This window comes from Chiroxiphia lanceolata, chromosome 3, assembly GCF_009829145.1.
Source record: "Chiroxiphia lanceolata isolate bChiLan1 chromosome 3, bChiLan1.pri, whole genome shotgun sequence".
Classification (NCBI taxonomy): Eukaryota; Metazoa; Chordata; class Aves; order Passeriformes; family Pipridae; genus Chiroxiphia; species Chiroxiphia lanceolata.
In genome coordinates this window covers 22,421,274-22,433,945 of record NC_045639.1, presented here as the reverse complement: position 1 = coordinate 22,433,945, position 12,672 = coordinate 22,421,274, and the positions used below count along the sequence as shown (strand labels likewise).

Genomic DNA, 12,672 nt, shown 5'->3' with positions numbered 1-12,672 from the left:
CAGTTGTTAAAATTATACCTATTTCTGTGACATGATTAGTGTCCTACCCTAACACGCATCAACATAATTTCTTCAGTACTTTCAAACTACTTTTTTTGTTGTTGTTGGACACTGTAAGTATTCCCATATGTTAACTATACATGGCATTTTACCAAAATATGGGTAAGTCTGTGCTCATCATGTCTCTTATCTAACAACTGCAGAAGTGTACTCTAGTATAAAAAAACCCTACAGCCCCCAGCCCTACCAAAAAAGAAACAACCCCCCCCAGATATCGCTTCCGTGAGTCAGAAAGTCAATGTACATTAAAGTAGCATATTTAAGAACTTGGTATCATGTACAATAGGAAGTCTTGAGAGAAACTAACTGAAACATGAACACAAACCTTGCCGGGTGTTTTGTTGTTCAAGTCTGCTCCACAGAATTAATTGTGGATTCTCTTTAAAGGAATTTACATTTGGCTTTCATGTGTATAAGAAGTTTTGAATGGATCATCACTGGAGGAATAGCAGAACTGTGCTATTGCACGTGTTGCATGCTAAAATTGTAGCTGACACTTCTTAAAAACCCTGGAAAGACATAGTCCTATAATGAAGTTTACGTGTGTCTGAGAGATGTAAAGAATAGCAGAAATAATGTGGATTTAGATGAAGGATGACTTTCCGATAGAAACGTTTGAAGAGTCATGCTATGTAAGCATCTTTGAACATCTCATTGAGAAGGGTGATAATGAAACTATTGAGCAATACAGGATTGCCTGAAAGTATGAAAAAAGGAAGAGGGGGAAGGACTTAGGCAGGGTTGCCTGGGAATTAAACTACCGGCAAGATGGCAGCTGGTCTGTGAACTGAACCAGTACTGAATTAGTCTCTTCCTTCCCCCAAGGTCCTCTAGTTCTATAAGTAGTTGTCCTGATAGTGTATCATGATGCTGCAGGGCTGGAAAATGTGGCAGTGAGTGATGTTTCAACAGCTCTGTTCAAACATATATTTTTATTTTCTTTTTTAGCTCAGCTTCCTAAGAAACTAAGACTTGTGTAATTGTGCTCTCAGAAAGGTGAACCTCTTACTCATGTGGCTAATATCAGCTAAATCTGAGAGTGCAAGTGGTTGCAAATGTAATTATATTTCTGCAAAGTCTGTGAAACAGCAGCTGACTAAGAAGAGAGCATGTGCTTTGGTGCTGGTGAAGGCCAGGCAGGCTCTGTTCTTACCTGTAGGTTGTAGCTGCCTGGCAATAGGGGAACACACACTGGTTAGCCTGGCAGCACTGATCCTGGTGTGTTCTATCTGGGGCCCAGTGGGAGTCCTGAGAAGATGTGGATAAGAAAAATTAGTTTTTATTGGGTCTGATGATAAATTGGAACAGGGGAGAGATTCTTGGTAAATGAGGAAACATATCTTACAGAATTACTTTCTTGCTAAAGTTATCTGTTTCTGGTATTGTTGCATGTTTACTTCTTCACAATTGATTTTGTATTGCATATAAGTGTTCATGTTATTTTGTAGATTCATTTAACTGGCCCATGCTGCTGTGCTTTGCTGAGAGAAGTTGTTTTTTTTTTTCTGATGTCCCATTTTGCATGGAATGAACCAAGAGCCCTAATGCACCCTCAGTGTTGCTCTGAAGACATAGGAAGTTTGATGAGCAGTTTAATAAAGCCTGATTTCAGTGTTGCCACTCAGTGTGGTAGCATTGCTTTTGCCTTCTTTCTGCTTGCTTGTTGCTCACTCCTTTGTACAGCTGATCATGTTTGTGCAGCTGAAACGGCAGGGTGAGCAAGGTACAGAACCAATCAAGCTGAAAATTAGCCCAATGATGTCTTTTCTTTTCTTTCATGGAAAAAATAAGCCCCAAAAGCTTTGTTTGTGATCTTGTGAGTATGTGTGTGTCTTTTTGGTTTTATTTTCTTTTTTCTGGTACCGCATGGGCAGGAGCTATTTACTTGAAGAATTTCTGGAAAGAATCCTGCTTTGATACTTTCTTCTGGGATTATTTTTTTGCTTGCTCTAAGTATAAATGAATTTTGCTTTTGTATTCAATGTTTCTTTTGTCCTCTTCAAAGGTTAATGCCACAGAGCTGTCACAGGTGGTTCTTATTTTTCTGGTCATGCTGTTATAGCAATACTGTTTCTTGCACTTGTCTTCCCAGTCCTTTTTTTCCCCTCTGTATAGCAGTTCCAATATCTGTTCTATTCTCCTTCAATTATTACTGTTAACCTCTGCCCTTTTTCTTTTGTAAACTTGTAACTATTTCAACAACAAAGTGATGTTGATATAAAAAGCTAAAATAAGTTATGTGCAATTGTGAAGGATGTGAATGTAAGGTAGCAATCCAAGGGTTTTCTCTCGAGAAGCAAATCTCTTCAGGTGTACTGTGGGATTGTTTTTTAAGTGTGTTTTTTCTAATTGGAATGTTTTGGGTGCTGGGTAGGGAAAAAGGAAGGCTCATACATTTTAGTAAATGAGCTGCTTTCCAGCTCTGTTTACCTCTTGAATCCAGAAGGAGATGAGATCTTGTCTGCATGGAACTACTTCAGAGGAAGGCTTCAGTGCCTGGTGGCAGGGCTTCACCATCTCCCTTACACTTTGTCTCCTCCATAAATGGCACCTTGGAATTGATGATCTGTTTGGGGGCTTTTAGTAATACTTTGTTTACTATCTGCTTATATTGTGCACTGTTCTTGAGAATATGTGAAGATTGCTCAGCTCCTTACAGGATTTGGGCCGTAATCAAGGCTGACACTGACTGGCATATTGTCAAATTGTGCATGTATCATTTATTGTTAGATAACACTGGACATCCGTTAGTGTCTCTTGGCTAATCAAGAGTGTTGCCTCACATATTCTTACGATGAGAGGGCGAAGGATTCTTGTCGTAGCTGCCAGCTTTCATCATCCGAGTGGATTGCAGAAGATGGGACTCTAGGGACAATTGAGAATAGGAAGTTTGAAGATTTGCTGTATTCTCCTGAAGCGTTGGAGTGACTTTCATAGACTCAGGGCATTGTCTCCAGAAGGTTGCTTTTGTCTCATTTGTTTTTTTCTTTTCCGTTGTAGTTATTATTGCAAAATAAATGTGTAGTTATTTCTAAAACTGTCAATCTGTGTGTCTCTTCCAGGGCGATTTGATGAGACTGTGATTGAAGAAAGAAGGCAATGTGCTGAAGATCTGTTGCAGTTTTCTGCCAATATCCCTGCTCTCTATAACAGCAAACAGCTGGAAGAGTTTTTTAAGGTTGGTTAGCATTTGCAGAAGTATTTGTTTCTTACCGATGTAAATAAAATACAGTGCTGATTCTGTTTTACTTTATAAACTGGGTGAGAGTGAGCTGAACTGACATGCTTTGTGAAGGGACTGGGGGTTTTCCATTCACTCTAGAAATGTGGCTTTAAAAAAAACCCCATGCCACACCCCTACAAGGTGGAAAGTTTTACAAGAACTTCAGGTGAAGGGATTCAAAATTTATTTTTTCATTAAGTGATGAGAAAAACCTGTGATGATGAATCTAGGTGTTCAGTAGGGAAGTAATAAAATATTGTCATTGTTTCTGTATTTTAAGTAGGTGTTTATAGTTTCAAACTAAAGGAACGAAGACTGTTTAGACTGTTTCCATATGGTCTCTTAGGGACTCAGGTCCATGACAACAAATTTGGCATATAACTAGTCCAACATGCTGCGTGTACAATGTCGTGAAAACCAGTCTCCATAACGTATCTAACAATACATTGATATGGACTTCCTCTTTATTACAGCTGAAGCAGTTTGTTTTCAATAGTTCCTTCAAACCTCTTTATTTTCAGTAGCTTAGTCTAACATTCTGCAAACTCATAAGCATAAATTTACATGGAACAATAATAGTAACTCCCTGGAATTAAGGAAATACTCATCTGGCTGAGATGGGACTTAAACGTGTGAATGTGTTAAGTATATTTAAATGATACATGTGCAAAAGCAAAATTACACTGAGGCTTAAAATTCTCGTTTTCATGATGAAGTTATTGCAGAGTTCTTTATAATACTTAAAATAATTTTCTTTAAGCATTAGTGGCAACAATAAGTGGGAGACTGGGTTAGGATATTTTACTTTTTGGTTAATTTTCACTTGCATTTTTTTAGTTCTTTGGAAATACTTCTGTGTTTTTTGGGTACTTTTTCAGAGCTCTCTTCCGCCCCTTTGCTTAATAGAAGTATTACTTTTAGCCTCCCAATGGACCTTTCCTGGCTTTGTAAGGAAATGAATAAAACTAGAAAAACGTTAACTTTTTTAGAAGCAACTATATCTACAAGGGGAATTATGCAAATGTAATAATTGAGGCTCATTTGTTAGCTGATGTGGTGTTATGCTTTCCTGTAGGAGAGCCTTGGGTTTTGATCAGCTCAGCCTGTGTCCTTTAGCTCTGTTCATGGGTGATTTTTGTTCCTTTTCAGATTTTTGTGCAAATAGCCGTGGAGAGAGAGACTTGGACAATAAATTTTTAGAAACAACTAAAGGGAGTGCTGTGTGTATCAAAAGAATGAGCTGGCTAGGTTGAAAATGTGCTGGGCTAGTTCAAGACAGATTAGCAGTGTCCGTATGTAACACAGCCTTGAAAATGGTGCAGTTTCTGTTAAAGTTACATGGAAAGTGTGCACCCACGATTTGAAGCAGAAATTTTTAAAAAACCCCATGTATGTGGTTTCTAGTGCAAGTAATTGTTCCTGTTATTACTTCACTTGTCCTTGATTCCTTTCAGGCTTGAGAGGGAATAACGTGTCTTGGTATCTTTGTCCAGTCTTGACTATGACTGAACTCAAGACAGTGGGTCATGGGTGGGACATCAGTCTGACAGGCAAACAGTCCTGTGTGAGGGACCTGCTGAGCTTAGGAGCTCCACTGAATGGCACAGACTATAAGTGACACAGGAAAGCAGGAACAGGATTGTTCTCTTCCTGTTAGATTTGAGTGTGCAGGCAGACCTGCTGCAGAACTTTGAAGTTGCAGTGGGCTAACAGTTTAGATCAATAGACAGCCTGTAGGAACCAAACATGACCTAACTAAAAGTCCTTGTTTAATTTTACAGGCTTATATAGTTTATTTAAATGCATTAACTCTAAAGTAACGGAGCATTCACTGGTTAGGAAATTTAATTTTGGCAATCACTTCTATATAATGAGAATTTCCATAGAGCACAGCAGCTAAATAATTCCTTTCCCTCTTCCTTTTCAGGGTGGAGAGGTGCATGATGGCTCTGAACTGATTGGTCCTGTTGAGCCTCTTTCTGACTCTGTGACTGACAATCTGTCTGACTGCAGCTCTGAAGGTTTGCTTTCTTCTCTCATGTGTCCTTACAGTGTGCTCTGTTTTAAAGCAGATCGTTAATGACAAGTGCCATATTTGTTTATGGAGTGCTGCTGTCCAGTTTATGTTTGCTTGGTATGGCAGATATGGCAGAGCTGTGATTAATGAAAGAGAGCTTGGGATCAGCAGAGCTCTGTCTGCACCTCTGGAAGTTTGCTTCTAAAGATGTACATGCTGGCTTGGATCCCACATGTAGAGTAATTTTAGAGGCACTTCACCTGCACTAAATAATAGTATAGCTGTAAGGAAGGGTCAGTCAGCCCAAATAAATATTGTACCGGGGCTTCTTGCCTGCCTCTGGAGGCTGAGCTAGCTTAAACCTCTCTGTGTACCATGCAATCTTTCAGATATTTATGTGTTCCTGAGTTACACTCGGTCCTTGTGATTTCTAAGAAATTCTTCTCCAGTCCCTAGGTTTTCATTTGGAATTGTTTTGCACTTGTGTATAAATACACATTATTATAGAAACACTCGTTATGCTTACATGAGAGGGGATTTTTTCTTAACTATTAAATTTCTTCTGGTTTTTCTGGCGTAGAACTTGCTTTGATAAAACAATGCTTGAATAATGAAAACTGCTTGTGTTTTCTAATAGTGGTAGTAGTGGTTGTTTCTTTTTTCCTTGAGGTTGTATGACTTGCCGCTGGGATCTCTCTGTGTCAATAACTTTGTGCTCAGTTGTACAATATATTATATATGAGAAGTGAGCTTTGCATTTTATTTTGTAGTATTTTCTATGATGTTTATGGACTAATGTCCTCACGATATTTCATTCTGTGAAGGGAAAGGCATAGAGCTGTTTAATTACAGAGGACAGTTATGATAAATACCACTAACTAGTTTTAAAGGGGCATGATTTCTGTGAAATTTAACATTCTGACAATGCACTCACGTTGCACTGTGCCTTATAAAAGAAAAAATGCTTCTTTAAGTGCTTAATGTGAATGTTTCTATTCTTTATTCACAAGGACATAATTTTTAGAAGAAGAAAATCACTTCCTTTATGTGAGATTAAATACTGAAAAGAAAAAATGCTGTAAAGTAGAAAAATTCTTTGATACCTTTCTGAATCTGCTGGAGTGCTTTTACGGGATACTTGCAACGACCATGAGCACAGGACTTCAAGATGTTGAATGAGACTTTTGTGGAGTTATATTTTCTAAAAACCAATGTGTCGTCCAGCTCATTTCTTCTTATGTTTGAAACCAGATTTTGGAGGCGGGGGGGGAGGCCGGGGACAGAAGGAAACATGTCTTTAAGGCCTCTAGATGGCAGTGGTGGCAGTGGCAATACTCTGCCTTGAGTCTCCTCCCTGCCTCTCCTCAGGGCTTCCTGCCTGCGTCTCATTTTCCCAGTCTGATTATGGTAGTTAACTGTGACTGGTTCACTGTGCTATGTTTTGTGAGCATTCAAGGGCCTCCACGTGGGCACTGCTCCTTCAGGCTGTTGTACTGAGAAGTATCAGACTCAGTTCCCAACAGGTGCTGCTGTTTGCTTTTAAGGGTGGGTTGTGTTTTCTCTCTTTTATCTGTTCTTTTCAGACAAAGTTATTTTCATAGCAGGTGTGCACATTAATGGTAGGAGGTGCAAACTGACAGTAGCAGAAATGTTTTTGTACCAAAATAAGCAACAATTATCTTGCTTGTAAAAATGTTTTGGCAGTTCATACTTTTATCTTTTTTTATCTTCTTTTCAAGAGGCCAGGTTATCTAGGCTTTCCAAAAATTTTTGGAAACTGTGTTTCCTCCTCAGATTCCTGGTGAAATTTCATAAGGCAGAGACAAGAACAGAAACTTATGTTCAATTTCAACCTTATACTCATCTGTTATTCCTGAAAAACAAGCGCTTTGTCTTCCTCTCTGAGTACATGGGATGACGTTCAAATGTCCAACTTCCTCTCCATAAGTCTTTCTATACCAATTATCAGATTCTTTAGAGCACTTCATCAGGAAGATAATTTCTCTTTTTATTTTTACCCCCCTCTTTTTTTTTACCATGTACACATTATCTTCCCAGAAGTAAGCCTGTGCAGTTCAGACCCTTCTCACTCCATGAGCTGACTGGAAGCCCCATGACTGTGGTTGTGTGGTGCCAGATCTGGGCTCTAAACCTGACCTTAAGAAAAGTTTATTAGCTCAGGCTCTGTGCCATACTAGCTGTGTTTGGACAGCTTTTGGTCAGGTTGGCTACAAGAGAAGAGCAAATGTGGTTTTGTGTGGCCTGTAGGGAAAGGAACTTGAGTCTGTGTAAAATCTGCTGTGTGGATGGGTGCTAATTCATCTAGGCTGGGTGGCCAGAACAACCTTCCCACAAACTCCAGCTTTTCCATTCCTGCTCTCTATCTGCACCCTTTGTCCACCAATCGGCTCTGCTTCCACCACTTAATTCCTCTAAGTGTAATTGAATTCAAAGTCCTCCACACCTGAGTTTTGTTGCTGTCCCTAAACTGAGCAGGTGAAGGGGCCCATTATTATTACCCTAATTAATGTATCCTCTGTCTTCCTCCAACATTTCTGTTGGGAGTTTTCCTTCTTCCTTGCTGGATTTGGGGCTACACAGGCAGTTTTCTTCTCTGCATGGACACTTCACTTTATGTCCCTTCCATGAGAAGATCAGGAGTATTGTCTTCTGTGTGCCCTGTCCCCTCCTCTCAAGTAATCTTGGGTCACTAAGTATGACTGTCCTTTGCTTTTCAGACAAAGAGTGGCTGGTAGTTTGTTCTCCTTTATGTCTGTTTCCTCTGACTCATGTTAAAGATACTGCTGGCTTTTAGAAAAGCAGTATTTCTACAGTGCCTTCTTACTCCTCTTCCATAAATTGTTAATTCCCTATAACTCTACAGTTGCAAAATGAACAAGAAAGTGTTAGTTGCCTTCGAGTCAGCTTCTTGCTGCTGCCACATACTTTTTGAATATAAATCAGAACATGTTACCTGGAAACGTGGATAAACTCTTCACTCAATAATACAGGGGAAAACAGACACCAGGTTTTAGCTTAGAATTTACTTTCTCTGTGTGTACAGACAGCTAAATGTCTTGACCTTGTTGCCTGTTTTATTGCCTCGGTGGGCACATGTGCCAAGTGATAAAACAAACTGCTACTTGATATCCAGGTGGCACTGCCAAATTCGTGGGTTGCTTGGTCTCATGCAGGGTTACTGTTCTGGAACGATGTACTTGATACTGAAAGCTGGCTTCTTTTTTTTCCATGGTGTGTAGATCCTAGCCTTGGAGGCTCTCCTGTTTAAGGTCTCCTTAACTGTAAATCATCAGGGCAGTGAGAGATAGGGATTACGATCCTACTGCTGTTGAAATTAGGTGAGTTGGTAGGTTTGAATTGTCTCCCCCCCCCCCGTGTTTTGTTTTTAAAATTGTGGAAGCAGTGAGAAATGGCAAATCCAATACCACTGTCACAATTTTAATGGTGTGTTACCAAATGGGTATCTCTGATAGCCAGTCAAAGAGCAGGTTCATATTATGTACTTTTACCTGTAGGAGGGTTGTGCTCTTACATTTTGATGGCAAGTGAACGTGTAATCTGCTGTACCGAAGGATGTCAGAAACATTTTTGTCGTTCTTGTTCTTTTCAGTTCGGAAGGATTTAAGTGGGCTTGATGACGTGACACTTACGAGCCAATCGGAATGTGGAGGTGAGATCTAGAAGTTGTTTCTGTTACGTTTGTGGAATTTAAATAGGCATAATTGAAAGTCATAATTGAGTGAATGCTTTTTGTGGATGATAATCCTTATGGAATGAAATGGTGCGTGCGTAAAATATCTTTGTTGCCTTTTATTCCCAAATAACCTTGCAAAATTCCTGTGGTTTAGTTACTGAAGGTCAGCTTGCAGCAAAGATATAGCAAATGTAAAATGTAAAATTAAATGTGTTACCTCAGATTTGAGTGAAAGAGGTGTTACCTAATTCCTTTTACCACGTGTCAGCAATGAAAGAAGGCTGTGTGTGTTAGATGGGAGTTAAGAGTACTGCATGATACATAAGCTGACACTAACTGTGTTAATTCAAACTCCTAATTTACTGTTTTTGGATGCTTCCCCTTGCTGATTTAAACAGTATGTTGGGATTTCTTGCAACAGTAATTTGGCTCCTGCTGACTTTTCTAATAGCACTCACACAGAAAGGGTTAGTTTTGTAATTTTCTGAAGCCCAGTGGTGAACTGGCTTTGAAAGTTTAAGTTGGGTGTTAGATGTTGGTCTCTTCATTCTCAGCACTACATTCAAGACCCCTTGCTCTGCAGAGTTTGTAGTTAATTTTAAAAAGCTTGTTTCTATAGGTACTAAAAGCTTTTTAAGACAGAAAGCTGTCTTAAACAGGCAGGGAGTTTCTGGGCACGGTCTCAGGAAGCTGCATGAATGAAAAGAAAGCTAAATCTTTGGAAGGGATAAAGAATTTTGAAGGTTCCTAAGGTATATGAGAGACCTAAAGTAATGGATGCCTTTCTGACTTCTAGGCTTCTCCAGTGATAGTGACCTGATCTCCCTGACAGTCGATGTAGATTCTCTTGCTGAGTTAGATGATGGAATGGCATCCAACCAAAGTTCTCCCAGTAGAGCTGCTGGCCTTTGCGTTACTTCTGAACCCCCAGTACAAAGCACGCTGGCACCTGAGCAGGAGTGGAGCAAACCCGAAGGAGAGAGGGAAAGCCACAGTTTGTTTACTGGAAGCTTAAAACCCAAGCCGGGCAAACAAGATTACTTGGAGAAAGCAGGCGAGTTAATAAAACTGGCCTTGAAGAAGGAGGAGGAAGAAGATTATGAAACTGCCTTAAGCTTTTATAGAAAGGGGGTTGATCTGCTTCTGGAAGGTGTTCAAGGTATGGATCTTCCCATTATGTTTGTCTTATCTTTGGCTGTGTGTATTTGTTTATGGCATTTCCTTAGTTAACATCAGCTTACTGTGTTGCAAAGAGGTGATATGAAATGCAGGATGATGTGTGCTTGGCTTTCATGTACTTGATAGCTGTGTGCATATAAGAGAGAGGGAAATCTTTCTCTCTTAAGACTGAATAGTAATTTAGGGTCTCATCTTGCAAGTGCCAAATATCTCCTCTTTTAAAATTGCAGCACAACCTTTGACTTGCAGGTAAGTAGCGAAGTGCTTCACTCCTGCCTCTTTCCTTTTTATTACCTAGGCATTAATTATTATGTGGCACTTGCAGCACTGTTGAAACATTATTTAATTTACATGGTTAAGTGAGGATTAATTATCTCCATTTTATGCATGGGGAGAGGCAGACTCAGGTTAGCTTCCTAATCACAACAGGATTAGAACTACTCTTCGCTCACAGCATCTTGTTTCTTCCACTAAACTATTCTCCTTTTCTAGCTAATGGATGCATACAAACTTACATACCTGCATTACTAGAGGAGAACAGGATTTTTTTCTTTATTAAAAGACTGATGCATTAATATATGTGTGCAAAAGCTGTTGTTAACAGACAGATGCAACTACATGCAAGTTTCTGTGTTGTCTCCTTGTAGCTTGTCAGTGAGGGAGCAGTTTTTTCCCCTTCCTTCTCTAGTTCTTGAGAATCTAGAGTGATAACCTCATATATTTGCATTTTGTCCAACAATTGCTTAAGACTATAAAGCACAGGAAAATATTTGTTCTTTCCTGGAGTGAATTCAGGGTCTGTGTATTGTGCTTCTGTCCCACACAGATCAAATGAGTAAGATTAGAATTGTGGCTTTGTTTGACAGCACACAGCACAGATGCATTATGCTGCTCCAGATCTGAACTTAAATGTTAATGTACCAAAGCACACACAAGCAGAAGCCTTTGCTGCATCTTGGTGTGATGCACAGCAGTGATCCAGGCCTTCTGAACAGTTCTAGGAATGGAAGTTACCTGCTGAGCTGATTTAATGGGTCCTGGCAAAAAATAATTGATAGGTTACTGATGAAAACTAGAAGTGTGGGCCAAGATATGTGCATAGCCTTTGCTTAAAATGTCTTACACTTTTTGGCAAACGTAAATCCACCTCTTTCTTTTCAAGTCTCAGTGATGTCAGTAGGGTTGCTGCTTTGCTGCTTGTTGTGGCTTTTCAATAGCATCCTGTCTTTTCTTGCCTGTGTTGTCAAAATGCTTTTCATTCTTGATGTTGAATGTGCTGGCAATCCTTCTGTTGGAGAGCCCAACTATTCTTTCTTTGCCAATGTACTTTTTCATAGACCCGTTACGGTCTTCTGAAGGATATCCTGTTTTGTCATAATCAGTTCTGTATTCCCGCCATGATGCAAGGCTGCTGTGATGCAGTTTTGAACCAACACTTCAAATTTCAACTTCAAAAGCTTCTTTATTAAACAGTTTCAAACTGTTAGGGCATGAATCCAAGTCAGGCTATCATACGTCCCTTTTGCTGTGGTAACTGTTGCGCATGCTTGAGTTGTGGCAGTGGTTAAACAGATCGGCTTTGAATCTGTGGTAATCGTTATGGTGATATGTTTACCTTGAAGTTGTGAAAGGCTTTTCTTGCATGTGTTGTCGGTGACTTGCCCAGCTGATGCATATTAACATGTTAAACCAGAGTGGATTGAGCTTCTTACTTGCATTTCCCAGAATTTCCTCCAAGGACTTTTGCTTTTTTGCTGCAGAGTAGCCACTCATCCAGCTCCCTCAGATGACTGTTAACCCTTTTTTCTCACTCACTGGTATCCATGCTTTTCAGGCTAGGAAGAAATTCAGGATGTCTTAGGAAAGTGTGATATTCTGCCCTGTTTTCTTGATGCCACTCAAATAGTACAGGCGTTATTAATAAATATTTAGTGGTATTTGTGTGTGTATGTAGATGTTCCTGATGGATGAAGTCACATGTAGCCAGCACCTGCAACTTTTCCTTTGCAGTCCCTGACATTCATCTGTAAAGCACAGAAGAGGGAATAATGTCAATAAGTTGCTTTTTAACTTGCATCTTATCCCTTGTGAACATAATTGTGCACAGGCTAGATCCTGGCAGTTAGCTCTTCTTTTTCATTTCTCTGTGTTACCCTTCATGGCTGTGAAGGTGGAAAGCAAATGAATGTTCATCCTCTGCTGGACACTTGCACTAGATTTGGGTAAATCCAGCTCATTTTGTGTCCCATTCTCCTTGGAGCTTCTGCAAGCTGGCAGGGAGACAGTGATGCCCTCTTTATCATGACAGGGCTGATTCAAATGCCTTCCTAAAAATATATGCCTTCTCAGAATCTATGAGGACAGTAAAAAAAAAAACCTCAAAAGACCAACAAAACTTTTTAATGTAGCTACTTTGTGAAGGCACTACATTTAGCATTGATATGTGAATATTCACTTTATGTTGCAATAAAAAACGAC

At 39.7% G+C, this 12,672-nt stretch overlaps 1 protein-coding gene across 4 annotated transcripts in view; it reads left to right on the top strand.

Moving 5' to 3' along the window:
* RPS6KC1 (ribosomal protein S6 kinase C1) overlaps positions 1–12,672 on the top strand; it is an 86,901-nt gene that overhangs the window by 13,862 nt on the left and 60,367 nt on the right. For all 4 annotated transcript variants that reach the window (XM_032684247.1, XM_032684251.1, XM_032684250.1 and 1 more), the window contains 4 exons: positions 3,123–3,238; positions 5,211–5,304; positions 8,932–8,991; positions 9,812–10,174. In XM_032684247.1, the coding sequence (XP_032540138.1) occupies positions 3,123–3,238; positions 5,211–5,304; positions 8,932–8,991; positions 9,812–10,174 (633 nt within the window). The remainder of the gene's footprint in view (positions 1–3,122; positions 3,239–5,210; positions 5,305–8,931; positions 8,992–9,811; positions 10,175–12,672) is intronic.